The 17,694-nt window shown below is 35.4% G+C and overlaps 1 protein-coding gene across 1 annotated transcript; it reads left to right on the top strand.

Annotated features, from left to right (window-relative positions):
- The first annotated feature begins 2,289 nt into the window (after positions 1-2,289).
- On the top strand, positions 2,290-15,528 carry LOC135732739 (polyunsaturated fatty acid 5-lipoxygenase-like). Its single transcript, XM_073814748.1, has 15 exons — positions 2,290-2,377; positions 4,751-4,894; positions 7,618-7,801; positions 7,898-7,976; positions 9,033-9,152; positions 9,257-9,366; positions 9,517-9,689; positions 9,848-9,991; positions 10,120-10,323; positions 11,896-11,982; positions 12,915-13,084; positions 13,194-13,312; positions 13,409-13,509; positions 13,614-13,784; positions 14,481-15,528. The coding sequence occupies exons 1-15, from the start codon at positions 2,297-2,299 to the stop codon at positions 14,658-14,660; spliced, it is 2,067 nt and encodes a 688-aa protein (XP_073670849.1). The 5' UTR covers positions 2,290-2,296; the 3' UTR covers positions 14,661-15,528.
- Positions 15,529-17,694: the final 2,166 nt, after the last annotated feature.

Below are 17,694 nucleotides of genomic sequence, written 5' to 3'. Positions count from 1 at the left end.
GTACATGTAAATTGTAGTTATGCTAATTTGAAACGTTATTCGTTTATAAATCGGTGTATCTATATCTCTATATCCATCTAAGCATCTTTCCAAGACTAAATATTCTGTAGCCTAAATAAGGCTTGGAGATAGTTTTACTATACATTGTAGCTACAAAGCTATTGTCAGAAAATATGAGCTAAACAAAGACACTTAGAGGATGAATGTGAAAAGAAGAAATGACCTGGGTCAGTCAAACACACATATTCTGTTTTAATTGGCTTTGAAAACTGCAGAAAACATGACAGTGAAGTGATTTCAGAACTAAAAAAAAGTCTTTCCTCACTAACCACGTATATCTTGCGCAAATGTTCATCGCTGTGAGTGTGGAACAAAGATCACACTTTTTTTTTATATAAAAAATAAGATGAAATCAAATCGTCCCTCAGATGCGGGAGCCAACTCCCGTTGTTCATTTAAAGGGCTGGTCGGCTCTCACATAAAAAAATACTTGATCTTTGTTACCTTTTGTCAATAATGTTTTTGGCTAAAAATTAAAATGCGCCGTTATTGCTTGTTTCCCAAAAAGATAGTTAGCCAACTACAGTATTGTCGCAAGTTCCGTCTGTACAGCATTGTTCAACGACGTTTCCAAACACCATCCTTCCAGCTGTGTGGTTTGAACAACATGTTCCCAGCTGTGGTTAGAAGCATATGACTGACTTACATTGATCATGCTTTTGAACACAAAAAAGGCAACATGCAGTGCATTCTGTATCCCTTTAATTTCTTTTAGTTTATAAACAAAATTAAAACGCTGTTTTTGAAAATGTAGGAAAGATACGAGCTTTAAAACCCTGGGGAATTTTTGGGATGTGTGACAAATGAAACTTGCGAAATTAAATGTTTTGAAATAAAACAACAGAGAACTAAAACAAAAGCGGCCTTAATGCAATAGGCCTACGTTATTGCAATATTCTGGCATTAAAACGACCTGAACATAATAATTAGTACCCTACCTGTCCTGACATCATTAACTAGCCTATATATATATATATATATATATATATGTATATATATTTTTTAATCTTTCCAACTACGTTTTGCGTATGGTGTTTCCAGTGGTTCAGCAGCGAGTTATGTTGTTGTTCAGGAGACGCACCCCTACAGTTGATCATGTTCGTTAATTGTGCATTATCCTATAACAATTGTTAGGTAATACCACACAACTGTAAACTTACCATATTTTGACTTGCACCATTTTTTTAAGTAAGAGCTGATCATGGCACTAACATTACCAATGTAATGTCTACTGATCAAATCAACATTTCGATCACTATAATTAACAGAACAACATTTCATGCCATTTATTTTTGTATGAAGTATACAAGTTTGTATGAAGCTGAAAATCATTTTTTATCATTTCTAAATTCACAGGTTTACGAAGGCATTTGGCACGAGGTGTTGCAACACAACATGAACTAACATAAATAATTTCAAAGGAATGGTAACAAACATCTTTCCATTAATTTTTGCTTTTATACAAATGGCAGATTTAAAAATTAGTCATTTGCTAGTCAAAGTATTTTGATGCTTGAAGGAAGCTCTTTTCAATTAGATTTTTACAGATCAATCTGAACCTGTTACACAAATATTTATTAGGCTGATTTATTTTCATAAACCAAACGTTCTTTGTTTCGACGTCCCACTTTCACTTAATTTTCTGGCTCAGATAGCATATGAAGAAAGAAAGTAAGAAAGAAAGAAACTTTGCTCAGTGCAACTCTCAATAAAAATAAAATAATGTGGTCTTTCAGAACACGGCTGTATAATATATATATATTGCATTGTACACTGAACTGTGTATATTTGTAAAAATTACATTTTATTTTATATTTTACTTTCTAACAGCATTCAGAGTGGAAGCAAAGGAAGAATTTAATTGTTTATGGACTGTGCATATAACAGCAAAAGCTCTGTTCTTGAGCATAATATTAATTAGCCATGAGTTTCCATAATGGCAAAGAATATGAGTTTAGCATACATACAAAGATTGGTTTATACTTTTTCTTTTTTAGGATACTTATTAAAATGCTTCGTTCAAACAGACACACAGTATTGTGTCACTTTGGGGGGAAATCACCCTTCTGTGCATGTGGTGCATTGGATGGCGCCATCCAAAGCAGAGTAGACAATTGTAACAACTTGAAGCACAACTGTCTGTAACTTCTCTATATGCTAGTTTAACCAATCAAGAGAGGCAGCAATGGACTGGCTCTTACCCCATTGCTTATAAAAGTGGAGTCACTCATCGGTAATGCAAACCTCCATGATGACGTCGAAAACAGAAGAGTCTCCACTGGCTGTCATACAAACAACAGAATGTGCAGCTCAATATCCAGCTCAATATGCAGGTATGAAAGTTTTTAATATAATTATGAGGTTGAACATTTCCCTTTTTTTCTGCTGATCAGTGATAACAGCATTTTGAGATAAATCATTATTTGTCGCTGTATTATAAGTTCGGGTAGGTCAGTATTTTTCAATCCCAGCGTCAAAATACAAAACAAAATGTTTTGTAGATCGATGTTGGCAATATTTAAATAAAACATTAACCATAAGCTAAATATAAACATTGTAAAAATACATGGGCACTGCTACACTGGAAAAATTCCATATTGCACTTAAATTTTCAAGTTTAATCAACTTGAAATTACAATCAATTTAAACTTTCTTGACTATTGAGGAGTTGCTATACATGTAAATTAAAAAAGTAACGATGAAATAACTTAAGCTAATGCAACTTATATTTTATAATGAAGTATTACAACTAATTAAAATGTTATTTATATTTTAAATTAGGATAACTACCACATATACATTAGCCTATACCTTGGGCCTTCAATGTTGTTCCTGGAGGTCAGCTATCTTTTCACTCCAACACACCTCTAATTTTTTGCCCTGAAAAACTTGATTAGCAGGTTTGATTGGGGTTGTAAATGAAACCTGCAGGACTTGTTCGCTCCGGGAGGGTCGGAGACCCATGCATTACACTATGCAAATCTTGCACAATTTCTTTACCAATTTAATCCGAGGTTCTCAGCTCTCTTAAGATTCACTTTCCTGCATAATTGGCACCAATCATGATCAAACTCACCTGCCCGCAATTTTCTGGCATTTCTAAAGAGCTTGATTACCTTGCTCAGGTTTAATCAGGGCTGGCGTGGAGCGAAAGTAGATTTCGAGGGACAGAGTTAAGAACCTCTGAAATAAATTATACAATAATAAAATTGAAACAACAAATAAACTTGTTTTCGAAAGCTTACCCTTTGTCTGAACTTCACCTCTCTAATAACAAGAACAATGAAATTTAGTAGGCCTACTGCAGGTTAAAATTGCGCCGGGACCGTCTCAGGCTGATCCCACCAAATGCTGTCTCGATCTGGTTCGCGCGGGCTGCGCCAGTATCCAATTCATTTTTAAAAATGACATACAGAAAGTTTACAACTAAAAATATTCACTGAATTTTACACAAATAATCCTAAATTTTTTTGCTGTTTAACGCCAATGTCCAGAAAAATCCAAGTTTTAATGTAATTGGGTATTAAATGATATTTTTATATGCAATATTAAAGAATACACATGGTTCTATGCTTTATACAAACATCCTAATAAAGCACAAATGCTTGGAAAATGTAACTAAGTATTGTCCACCTCTGCTATAAAGTCCAACTTAATTTACTATTATCAGCTTAAATTTAGTTTACTGGCATTTTCGGAGCATGCAGACCCTATGAAAACCAGCCATTTTGTCGAACGTTTGCCACTCAACAGGGCGAGTTCCGGCGTGGTCACGTGGAAAAGTGACGTCAATGCATACCCTCTAGTTCAGTGTTTCTCAAACTTTTTCAGTCCAAGGACCACTTTATCTTCCAATTTTTTTCTGAGGACCACCTAACAGAGTCCCACTCTAACACGCCCCCAAAAAACAACAAAATAGGAAGGATAAGCTAAATTTAAGTTTAATATGCCACTGTTTCAAGTCAAAAACTAATTTTTTAAACACAAATGCAATGCTATGTTCAGAAATTATTATATTATTTCATTTGAACAAGTAAATGTGAAATGAGTTACAGCTTAATATGAACAACAAACTGCACATATGAAAAAAAACTGCAATTAAACATAGTATAACAGCTGAATGAAAGATAATGTCATTCCAAAGAGCCCTTAGTTTAAAACTGAGGTGGTGGGTATATGAAGTCTATGGTTGTAACTATGGTAACAATAAAATGCTGAAAAAAATTCCCCTTAATGTCCAAAATCACTGAAATTACAGGGATTTTACAAATGAAACAAAAACTAGTACATTGCAAAACTAATAGATCTGTGGATTTTAGCTGCTTTCAGTTGACGCATGATCTTTTCTTTTGACTCCTCTTTGGTTTAGCCACCGATCCATTTTTACGTTATTAAAACAGAATGGCAAGAACTGATATCACAGTTTTGCAATTGCATTAAAAATCTACTTAAATAAGTGACGATTGTATAAACACTTGCCTAGTTTAGGTCATCTTTTGGCGGACCACTGGGGGGGTTTGGCGGACCACTAGTGGTCCGCGGACCACACTTTGAGAATTACTGCTAGTTGAACCAGCATCTTCTTGGATTTGAACCCTTTATTATTTTGCTGTTTGTTGTTTTATTGTTGTGTTTTAAAATGTGCCATTTAAAATAAACATCATATTGTTTTATCATTTTATTCTTTCATGCAGACACAAATCTTATCTACAACGTGTTGGTATCAACTGGTGGTGTGGGAGTAAGGGATTTTTCCTTGACACTGCTGGACTCAAACAATCATTGCAGTGTCAAAACGTTGGTGAATAAACCCGTATATGGTGGTTTTAGCAAGGTAAAAACTTGATTATTTAAAGGTCATTTATAAATATGGTTTTGTCTGGTCTTCTTGTGTTTTGTTAGAGCAAAGTCAGAACCATTTTTCCATTATTTCTCTTTTTCAATTACGATAAGAAATAATAAATGGAATGTAGAGAAAGAAGCCCAGAACATGTCAATTTCTTAATATAAACATTACATTATTAAAACAGTATATTCTATATAATACGAATATGGATATTAATGAAATTGAGATGTATCAACATAGTGGATGTAGTATGACATACGTTGTCATAACAACAAGCAGTTTTCCTTATGGATTTACATTTAAATAGTGTAATGAGTGTGGACAAAGATATAACATTTTAAGAAATGTGTAACTGGTATTGATATGAATGGGGGAGAACAGTGTTGCCAGATTGGAAAGGTCCAAGGATCGTACCAGAAGCTCAAAATTATGGCAGTTGGAAGAAAATGATTGTCAAAAATCAATTTAAACAAACAGCTTTTGATAGCCAGCAGATTTTCCCAGTAGATAAATAACTAGGTGTACCTTAGTGGGAGGGTCAAAACAACTGACTGTAAACTACTGACCTAAGCGCCATGACTGGGACGCGATAGCAGGGACTCTAATCGTATATAGACGTACAATCCACAGCTAGATAAATGAATATAGAAGCCCTTTAGTTGGAACTACCATTTGAAGTGTCACAAAATGTTGAAATTATCCTATATTATGGGATTTTTTTTTCATTACTGATCGTACATTGTACAGAGGTCAATTATGGTAAAAATACGATAATTATCATACATCTGGCAAAAGAGCGCCACTGTCAGAATGTCCGCCTTGTCCCGCTTCTCAATAAAAAGAGCCAGTCGTCAATCAGAATCCTCTGGGAGAGAGAATTTACACATGCAATGGCTGCGTCTGAAATTTTCTCAAAAGGCAGCATCCCAAGGCAGGAAGGCATCAAGGCACGACCGAATCCAATGTTTGCTTTACTTCATCTTGTCCCACAATTCTCTGTGTGTGCGGGGAATGTGAGTGGTCGAGCCTGGTTGAGTTCGAAAAAATACAACGGCAGACAAGAAAGCATCGGGAGCAGTGTAAATTAATTTATATTTTTACTTTTTATACCATTTTAATTGCATTTTTATTGAGAAATTAGTAGTGTAGTTCACAAATATTGGATTAGTTTTGACAAAGGCATTCTCTGTTTATATTTCATTACGCTGTCTATAAAGTCTGTCCAAATGCATTTCTCAGAGCTGTCTTCATGCCTCCAAAGCCATTGCCTCATGAGGCCTGATGATCACTGCTTACATATACACTCACCTAAAGGATTATTAAGCATGCCTGTTCAATTTCTCATTAATGCAATTATCTAATCAACAAATCACGTGGCAGTTGCTTCAATGCATTTAGGGGTGTGGTCCTGGTCAATACAATCTCCTGAACCCCAAACTGAATGTCCGAAAGGGAAAGAAAGGTGATTTAAGCAATTTTGAGCGTTGCATGGTTGTTGGTGCCAGACGCGCCGGTCTGAGTATTTCACAATCTGCTCAGTTGCTGGGATTTTCACGCACAACCATTTCTAGGGTTTACAAAGAATGGTGTTAAAAGGGAAAAATATCCAGTGTGTGGCAGTTCTGTGGGCAAAAATGCCTTGTTGATGCTAGAGGTCAGAGGAGAATGGGCCGACTGATTTAAGCTGATAGAAGAGAAACTTTGACTGAAATAACCACTCGTTACAACCGAGGTATGCAGCAAAGCATTTGTGAAGCCACAACACACACAACCTTGAGATGGATGGGCTACAACAGCAGAAGACCCCACCGGGTACATTTCATCTCCACTACAAATAGGAAAAAGAGGCTACAATTTGCACAAGCTCACCAAAATTGGGCAGTTGAAGACTGGAAAAATGTTGCCTGGTCTGATGAGTCTCGATTTCTGTTGACATTCAGATGGTAGAGTTAGAATTTGGCAAAAACAGAATGAGAACATGGATCCATCATGCCTTCTTACCACTGTGCAAACTGGTTGTGGAGGTGTAATGGTGTGGGGGATGTTTTCTTGGCACACTTTAGTGCCAATTGGGCATCGTTTAAATGCCACGGCCTACATGAGCATTGTTTATGACTGTGTCTATCACTGTATGACCACCATGTAAACATCCTCTGATGGCTACTTCCAGCAGGATAATGCACCATGTCACAAAGCTCGAATCATTTCAAATTGGTTTCTTGAACGTGACAATGAGTTCACTGTACTAAAATGGCCCCCACAGTCACCAGATCTCAACCCAATAGAGCATCTTTGGGATGTGGTGGAACAGTAGCTTCGTGCCCTGGATGTGCATCCCACAAATCTCCAACTGCAAGATGCTATCCTATCAATATGGGTCAACATTTCTAAAGAATGCTTTCAGCACCTTGTTAAATCAATGCTACGTAGAATTAAGGCAGTTCTGAAGGCGAAAGGGTGTCAAACACAGAATTAGTATGGTGTTCCTAATAATCCTTTAGGTGAGTGTATGATATAGTATTTTCTTGTTAACCATTTTTTTTCTCATAAACATTAGACAAAAGAAAACAAGCCTACATCTTAATAAAACAATAAAACCCGGGCACCTTGATAAGGTGGCAAAAGGATTAATATCTCCTCACCAAAGCCTATGTATGAGATGTTTGTTTTTCCATTTTTCGTACAGTAGGTCTAATAAAATGTCATTACAGGAGATCTCTGTTGAAATCACTGGAACGAAGGAGCTTGGAGACATTGCCCTGGTGAAAATTGAACAAGACAATTGTCAGTGGTTCTGTATGCATATCAAAGTGAAAACTCCCTCTGGAAAGTGCTTTGAGTTCCCCTGTTATCGCTGGATAGACAAAAATGAAGTGCTTGTTAGAGAGGGCAGTGGTATGCACAGACTCACTTTTTTCATTATCTAGTTGTTAATGAAGAGTTGTTGTTGTCTGTTATGTTATGTTGTTTGTTCTTTGTATGTTCACTTAGCTCGATTGCCTCAGGATGAGACGGAATTTCTTAAAAAGCGAAGACAAGAAGAACTGGAATCCAGAAAGGAAATATTCAGGTTTTACAAAACCGTTACAGTCTTCGCTATGACTTTTTTTCATGAATTTTTTATCATTGTTGGAAACCGTTTTAGATTAGGCTTAATTATTTTTAGGATCCTTTGAATGAGAGGTTAAAGTCCCCATCTGGTTAAAATCAAGTTTTTATTATTGTTTATATGTCTGTGGTGCTTTAACATGCTTTAAAACAAACCATGTGCAAATTCACCATTGAGTATTTTATTTATAAAATTGAAGTTTTCAAAGATCGTCTCATTTCCACGGTTTCAAATCTGCTTGATTTACTACGTCACAAACATGTTCCCAATCACATCATCACGGTTGGTGGGGACTCATTTGCATATTCATATCTATGGGCCCAGCTATGCTAGTAGAGGTGGGGATTAATTTGCATATTCATAGATCCACACATACCAAATGAGGCAAGTGTGTAGAGTTACATTAAAGCTGTTTTAAAGGGTAAAGAAATTACCACAGGGGAAACTTTTATATATGCTAATATAATGCGCAAAAAATAAACTAAGTGATAAAATGTTTGAGTACAGGGGTAAATTTAAGAAATGTATAAATGTGTAAGGGGTAATTTAAAAAAAAAAAAATCCAAGAAATTGCTACTATCAATTTATTTTCTAAAGAAAAGCATTGATTTCTTCTTTCCAAAAAAGTTTTTATTTTACTTTATCTTACCAAATTAACTTTTTGAAACCAGTTAAAATTCTTTAACAAATCAAAACTTTAAAAAGTAGGTTAAATTATTTACTTTCATAATCAGTCCAAGACTGAAATGCTGTCTGGAAATATCTTTCACTGACAAAAAAATAGTAAAATATCATCTTGAAATATATTCTTGTCATTGTTTTATAAAAAAAATTATGTAAATATCCTAATGTGCTTGAGGCCTAGGCTAGGGTTAAGCTATTTACAGTTTATGAAACCGGACCAATATTTAATAGCAATTGAATATACTAATAAAATAAAATAATTAAAAAGAACTTTAAATTTAATTCTTGAGGTAAAAGTATATGATGTCATTGTTTTTTTTTTTTTTGTTTAAGATGGATCCAGAGGCGTCCAGGCTTCCCTCAGTCCATAGAACCCACACTGAATAAACTTCCTTTAGACGTTCAGTTTGATGAAGAAAAACAATCAGAGTTCACTAAGAATACATATGAAGTGTAAGTTTAAGGGAATGTGTCAAAAGTACAGTTCTTTTTTATTTTACACAGATTATTTTCCCCAAATTTTCCTGTCTATAATTGTCATATGCATTCTGTTTCAGGTTTGTGAAATTAGACTTGGGCAGATATAAAGATTCCTTTCAGTCCTGGAAAGATTTTGCAGATCTTGAGAAGATATTTACAAATTATGAAACCAAGAACACTCTACTAGGTTTGGATTGTTACTTCATAATGGTTGTTGTTATTGTTGTTTGTTTTTCTTTATATCCAAACACAATCGCTGAGAAATAACAAGAACATTTCTTCACACCTGTAAAGCCTTTGACAGTTGACTGAATTTTCTTTTTTTACAACTGCACAGAGAACGTGATCCAAGACTGGAACACGGATTACATGTTTGGCTATCAGTTCTTGAATGGCTGCAATCCTGTCATGATTAGGAAATGCATGAAACTTCCAGACAAATTTCCAGTCACACATGAGATGGTGAAGGGCTCTCTGCAGAGAGGTCTCACGCTACAAGATGAAATAAAGGTCAAAAACATTAACACACAAATCACTACGAGCGCTGGTCAGTAATTAGACCCAAGACTTGCTTGATTGTGACATCCATAACTTTGCAAATAGTCCTATAGTATTTTAACCTTGTGTTCTCCGTGTGTACATGAAATAAAATATCTCTGTGTTTACAGAAAGGAAACATCTACATAGCGGATTATGAAATCTTGGCGGGATTGCCGGCCAATAAAGCAAAAAATACCCAGTACTATTTGACTGCACCCATCTGCTTACTCTACAACAATAGAGTGAACCAAATTGTGCCAATTGCCATTCAGGTACAGTATATGTGTCCCATATAGAATCAGTGTTGACTGAAACATAATTCACATTAAAAAAAGTGCTTTTGCTGTGACCTCATTCATTAATTTAAAAGTTTAAACAAATGTCTGCTTGGCTAAAATAGCTCAGTCAAACACCAGGGGAAAAGAGCCCAATCTTTCTCCCAGACGATAATGAATACGATTGGATGCTGGCCAAGATGTGGGTAAAATCTTCTGACTTCAATGTACACCAGCTGGTCACACACCTTCTCAAGACACATCTGATATCAGAGGTTTTTGAAGTAGCCATGTACAGACAGCTCTCTGCAGCCCACCCTGTATACAAGGTACATGCCTTTCCATACACAGTCATGATATTTAGATTCAATGCAAAACTCGAGTCCTTTTGTGCCATTCACTTCTTGTCTGAAGGTAACTTGGACAGGAATGTGATGTGAAATGGGATCCACCAATGATTAAACTCCAAGCCGAGAAAGGTGGCACTGTGATGAAATGCTGCATGCAACCTCAAGTCATGGCTATAAAAACATAAACCACGTTTTATGTCAATATACAAAAGTTTTGCAACGCTCCAGCATTAAATCCATTTTGGCGCCATCAAATGTGCTGATCCGTTCTTGTATAACACATTGGTCTATTAAAAGCATTTGAAACCATTTTTGCTAGAGTGTTTTGGAGGATACATATCAAAATTCAACCCAAAACAAATGCTAGGAAGTACAGTATGTTTTATGATGAATCTCTGTGACCATGCTCTCTGACACATGATATTTATGTCAGTGTCTGAAATTGCTTATTTCCATTCACATTTTTCCCATATAGTGGAGTTAAATGTCAATCGCTATAGGGAATAATGAAGGAGTGAAGCAGTGAATGCTTTTTGACACAGCAACAGTGTCAAATCTGTAAAATCAGAAGGCTCATAGGAGCGGGACAGTTCCATCAAATGGTTGACAATTATCTTTTTTATGCAATTACATTCTTTTTTGTTGAAAATAATTATTTTTGAGTCTGCACTGTTAAAAGCGCACAATGACATGTTTCTCTGCGGCCTTTGATGCAGTGGACCATGAAGTCCTTCTGTACCGTCTTTATCACTATGCTGACATTCAGGGTACTGCAATTCAGTGGTTCTCGTCATATTTGACCAATAGAACATTTTCTGTCGCAATTGAGGATTTTTCCTCCTCCACCACTTCTCTCTATTGTGGAGTGCCTCAAGGCTCTATTCTTGGGCCTGTTTTATTTTCACTTTATATAATACCTCCCAGTCCATCATAGCCAAGCATAATATAGCTTTTCACTGCTATGCTGATGATCTGCAAAGTTACTTGCCTATGAGGTCAAAAAAACATTGTTGCTTCGGTTTAGGGTTAGATTTAGTGCTTGCGTTAGTATGTTGCGTTTTTTTTTTTAAAGATACAAGACTTATTCTTTTGTATTTTCTAAACTTTAACCAATTTTTGCCTGACGTTGGGGTTAGAGTTGGCTTTGGGTAGGGATGTTATTTTATGTAAATCTAACCCTAAACCGAAGCGACAATGGTAAGAAATTAGGACAAAAAAGTTGAGTAACCAATACGTGACAGTGACATAAACAGAAAAGCGTGACATGCTCACGCTCAAACGCGCCAAAGCGTGACATTGTCACACTGGTCCATACGTGCCTATAGGTACATAATTTCGTGATACTGAGTTGGGAAATTAAGCCAATAATCATTATCATGATTGTACTGGTAGATTTTAAACTTATTGGCGCTTCAGACACCGTAACATGAGATGCTCTCCCCAATGTGTCCTATTAATTCCCATTTGAAAGGGACTTTTTTTCTGTGCACTTTTTAAAAGCGTTTTTATGATTTAATGCACAAGTTTAATTTGTTTGTTTGCTTCTTACAGTTACTGATACCTCATGTCCGTTTCACAATGGCAATCAATGCAGAGGCCCGTATAAAACTCATCAGTGATGACGGGTTCTTCGGCAAGGTATTTTTAATCGAATTTAATATGTCCACAGATTAACAACATTCTGTTAGAATCCATAGCAATTCTGTTTATGTGATTATATTCTCTGTGAGTGCATTCTTAAACATCGATGTTTGCAGGCTTCATTGGCTGACTGCTCTACGGTTTAAATTGTATGCACAATTTTACAAATTATTTCTAAACTCGTTCAACTACAACAGCTCATTCACGGTGTGATACGACATTGCTTTTCTGCATCATTGCACATGCGCATCTTCTTTAGTTTCTGGAGAGCCCCTATCCTGCAGACTTCAAATCCAACTGCTCCAACACCGACAACTTGATTAATTGGTTCAGGTTTGTTTGATAGGGGTTGGCGCTGAACACTGCAGGACGGTAGCTCTCCAGGAACAAGGTTGGAGATCGCTGGATGATCCCCCACTAATTATTTAGTTGCATGTAAGCACAGCCAGTGTATTTACGTAGTTGGTGTTTGCTCTTAAGTATGCAAATACAGAAGCAGCGTTGGAAAAAGTATACTTAATTTGAACCATTTTATGACTCTGAATTTTATTTCAAGACCACAACTGATGGCATATTACGAAATATTTTTTTCATTAATTATTAAATAATTATTATAATTATTATAATTTACTGATTTTTACGATGCCAATTACATTTTATCATTAGTGTTTTAATGCAGTGACTTGCACTGGTCTTGGTCTTGACTTGGTCTCGACCCTTCAAAGTCTTGGTCTTGTCTCGTGGTATAACAAACGAATGCATTTTCAAAGTACGCAAAAATCCTGCGGTGTGCATATGACCCTTATGTGAACGAAATAAGTGAAGTATACACAGGCCTTTATCTCCTGGAGATGATCACTTCAGTAGGTTAAATATGTGCTTATGGCCTAGTTAATTTGAAAATATTTAACCGATTTATCCGTTTCCAGAGTAGTAGCGTAAGTGGAAATGGGATTGATCAATTGATGGAAAGGGCTACGAAAACTTTAACCCTCAAGTCCCTGTGTTTCCCTGAGACCATAAAAGCTCGAGGAATGGAAAATGCACCCAAGTACTATTATAGAGACGATGGCATGATGATCTGGAAGGCAATACACTGGTAGGTGGTAGGGTAACAACATATTATATACCCTACTATTAGTGCAAAAATAGCCCAGTGCAAATGTTTGGCCTACAGGGTTTATTCATACTTCTTGATCTTCCTGTAGTTTTGTTTCTGATGTGGTCGAGATCTACTATGCCGGAGATGAGAAGGTTCAAAAAGATGTGGAGATTCAAGGATTTGTTAAGAACGTTTCCTTTGGCTTGCTTGATTCCAAGGGTGAAAGTAAGTACAGGTTGAGCTTTCTGTTCGGATTCTTGAATATGCATGTTTCTATGTATCAACAAGATAAGATTAATGTATATTGCCATTGTTTCACAGAGTTTCCACAGTCTCTGAATACTCGAGCGGAGCTAACCGAGTACCTGACTGCTGTGATATTCAACGCTTCAGCACAACATGCTGCAGTCAATTTTGGACAGGTGAGATAACATAATGACACACTTTCAGATTTTTAAAAAGTGCAAAGCAAAGTTCTGAATGATATCTATAAGCTAACATCTGCAAGTAAACTTTTGCGTTCCAGTTTGAATGGGATGCCTGGATCCCCAACAGTCCTTCAACCATGCGCAAACCGCCTCCTATAAAGAAAGGCGAAGTGGATTTGAAATATTTCATGGAGTCTTTGCCTGACCGTGACTCTTCCAGTGGGGCTCTAGGAACAACTTGGGCCCTCAGTCGGTTCCAGAAAAATGAGGTTTGACATTTGGTTTTGATGTATTTTTCTCTTGAAATTGTAGAGGATATGGCAGCAGCCTTGTCTAAATCAATCAGAATTAACCTGAGGGTACTGTGCATCAAGGTATGAATTAAGACATAAAAGGCCAAAGATTGTTTTAAAATGCATGTTAGACCTGGAATGTTTAACGAAGCTATGGGCGAGAAAGTAATTGTAAGCCATGCATATCCATGCCATCACACTGCAATATAATTATCCTTATCTGATCTGTCTGCTTACATTGCGGATGCATGCATCATATTTTTATACAATTATTGTCCACATAATAAAGAGGTCGGAAACTGGTCTAAGAATATCAGAATAGGTGTTTTTTTCCTGTTTACATGTACGTAGGACATATACGATCTGCATACATGCAGTGTAGCCTAAATGCGGCCTTAGAATCGTCATGACTTCTAGATTAAATCACTCTTACTGTGCTGTAATGAGGTTTCGCCCTAAAGTTTCTGATTGGTTGTCTCTGCTGATCTTATTCTTATCTTAATTTTACAAGTTCTTTAAAGAAATATGGCAACAAACAAAACAAATAAATAGGAAGTATTAGTAAACTGCTTTGCAATCTCACGTTCCAAGGACACATTCCACTTTCCAGAGCTTCGAGAAAGGACAATTTTACCTTGAAAAATTCTCATAAGAATTTGCTTGTTTCCACAGCGGTACTTGGGCATGTATCCAGATATGCGCTTCACGGAGCCAGCAGTGAAGGAAGCCATTAAGAAATTTCACAAGAAACTAAACGAGGTGACCGACAGCATCAAGCGCCGGAATGAAGGATTAACAATGGAGTATTGTTATCTGTCCCCAAACAAAATCCCCAACAGTGTTGCAATTTAAGAAAATACTAGAAATATATTGTCAGGCCTTACCACCTCTAACAAACACCTTTACTTAAAATATACGATATAGTTAAACACAGTAACCGTTTCAGAAATTGTCTTTGATTTTTCCTTCTTGTTTCTGGAAAGTAGGGGATATTATCTGAGAGGTAACCACTGGTCTGGCACACACTGGAAGAAACATTTATGCATGTTATACTTCATTTATTATTGTATTTTTATTCTTTTCTGTATTCATATAAACTTGCATAAGCATATCAGTACTGTACACTGAAAAAAACTTCTGTACAGTACATCGATTGCACATAGTTAAATTAGGTTTAGTTAAATGAATTATATTTTACGAAAACTTGATTCAATCATGTTGAACTGGTGTTCATAATTAATTACATAGATCCAACATTTTTTTAAAGAAAAATAATTTTAACAAAACTTAATTCAATCATGTGCAACCGACTATTCATTAACACATCTTTTGATTTATATATTCATTAGTTTTCATTACTCATGGTATATCGTTGTCGTTTTACTTTGATTTAAAATGTAAACCTTACAGTTGATATTTTACATCTGTATTAATTTTGATGATCTTGTGTTTTGCTGTTGCAGTGGTGGTGGAAATAATAATGCTCTAGCTTAATTTTGGTATAAGTAAGGGTTATCAATTACATATTATAATCGTGATATTGTCTTTGTTGTGATCTCTTGACAATTGTTTTAATTTTCTCACATCAAGCATTTTTTTTTCTGATCTTTGTCATCTCGTAAATGCTAATGTGTATTTATTGTGGAATTGGCTGTGAGTAATGCCAGGTCAAACCTTTGGTGCATGTCTTTTTTGCAACTTAAATAAAATAAAAATGTTTAACCCTAAATAATGCATTGATTTTATACTTAAAGTACTAAAACATTAATAAATGTGTCACATTATGCATTTTAAAATGGATTTTATTTTTAATATTAACCTAAGAATTTTATAGCCTACAAAGTTTTTTTTCACGCAAAAATACCTAAAATGATAAAAGGTTTGGTAACACTTTATTTGGGTAGTCCACTTTAGACATTTTATTAATAATATATAACTTTACAGATTGGTAGTTGATAAGTAGTATTAGTAAACTGTCTGTTTAATATTTACTAACACTTTATTGTGATGGTTCCCCAACAACACAACATTCTACTGACTATCAATATCCTTGCAGGTGCATGTCAACTAATTCCATTAAGCCTTACCTCTTTGCTAGTGGTCATGTAGTTTCAAAGTTATTTATAGTTAGTAAAATTTATAAGTGGAATATCAAAATGAAGTGTAACCAAATTTACACTACCACGAGTTTTTGTTCTTGCATTCTTACGCGCATCGTTATCAAATCAATATGTATCGTCTTTAAAAATAATTTTATGAAATTGTACATAAATGATCTTAAACCTAACCTTAAATTCTTCCGAAAATATTGTTTCGTATTAAGTATAGTTACAATACAATACCTGCGTAAATACAACTGCATGCCAGTTTTTGCTCTTAGTCTTATTTTTTGCAGTTATATACTAACTCACTGTTAAAAGTTAGGTAATGTCTCTCTCTAGCGGTCAGTATGTGTAAAGTGCAGTTGACGAATCAATGAAAAGTTTGATAAATTGTAACGCGTCTTCTTGACGCTAGAGATCTCTCTATGACTACTTTACTAATATCACCAATGAAATTGCATGTACTGTATTGTTCCTCCCCAGAGTCTTTTACAAAAAGTAATTTTTAAATTACATTTTTTCTTTTCGTTTCGTTTTGTGATTAACCATGCAAACTTAATAAACCTAGAAAACATATTTTATATGCAGTTTACAAATGCAGTTTACCTTTGTTACACAATTTTTGCTAATAAAGTGTTGTAATCTGTTATTTATAGATCTCGCTTCTGCAGAAGCATGCAGACTGCCTGGGGCTCAAACTGGTACAGTATTGTGTTAGCAGTGCAAATAAGGTCACTAACACACATGCTGATAAAATATAAAAACAAATTGATAAATTGGCTTCATATGAATATATAAAATACTGTATATACACAGAAGAGCTTAAATTTTATGACCAGCTGCCTAATACTGATACTAATTAATCCTCTGTGTGCGGCCAAAGCAGAGCAAACAATTTTTATTTTTATGCAAAAATAAATATTTTCAGGTAATGCTGAAAATAAACAGACATTGTACAAAATTATTATAAAAAGCATTTATGCAAAGTATGAGCTAAGAGAAGTGACCTGTTTTTTTTTTACTGTAATGTAGATTTATATATTTCATATATAAACAACAGTTAGAAAGTTTGGGGTCACTTTACTATTATTTTATAATTTGGAAAAGATAATAAACAAAGTGACACTTAACTGAAGGATACATATAGGACTGTGACCAGTAGGCTATCATAACTATTCAGGAAATTACCCAAAAATTCCAAAAATGTTCAATGTAAATTGCAATTCACAAAAAACACTCATCACAGCAAAAGCATTACTATTCCTTGTGCATCAATTTACAAAAATTACACTTTTGTGTCTGCTGTGAGGATTGCAGGACAGATGAACCCAAATGCAGACGATGTCAGGGGGAAAACAGAAAACACTTTATTTTAACAAACACTAACAAAACAAAGACCCACGAGGGGGTACACGACATGAAACATGAAACACTTAACTTCTACTAGATAGCAAGACTAGACTAGAACATATAACAAGGTACAGAACACATTAAACAAGAGGCTTGACAAAGACTAAACACTAAACTAGACTCACAATTAGACAGATAAACTAGACTAGAACCTTTGACTGGAATAGACACGACTGGATCACACGGACAATACAAAATGAACCTGCACAGAAACAAGGACAAGAGAACATTATATAAGAGAAACTAAACAAGATAACGAGGAGGGAACAGGTGATGGGAATAGGTAATAATTAACAATAAGCAGGAGGACGAGGGGGCGGGGACAAATGACAAGACACCGGAGGCACATGCCACAGTAAACAAGGCATGAGCCT

The sequence above is a fragment of the Paramisgurnus dabryanus genome, chromosome 5 (genome assembly GCF_030506205.2).
Source record: "Paramisgurnus dabryanus chromosome 5, PD_genome_1.1, whole genome shotgun sequence".
NCBI lineage: Eukaryota > Metazoa > Chordata > Actinopteri > Cypriniformes > Cobitidae > Paramisgurnus > Paramisgurnus dabryanus.
Note: the sequence above shows the minus strand (reverse complement) of the source record. Positions and strands in the feature narration are given on the sequence as shown.

Bases quoted from the DNA above. Each gene is read 5' to 3' on its own strand.
- LOC135732739 (XM_073814748.1), top strand. From the start codon at position 2,297: ATGCAAACCTCCATGATGACGTCGAAAACAGAAGAGTCTCCACTGGCT. The intron at 9,367-9,516 runs GTTTGGATTGTT...ACAACTGCACAG, and splicing joins AACCAAGAACACTCTACTAG to AGAACGTGATCCAAGACTGG. The intron at 13,313-13,408 runs GTAAGTACAGGT...ATTGTTTCACAG, and splicing joins GCTTGATTCCAAGGGTGAAA to AGTTTCCACAGTCTCTGAAT.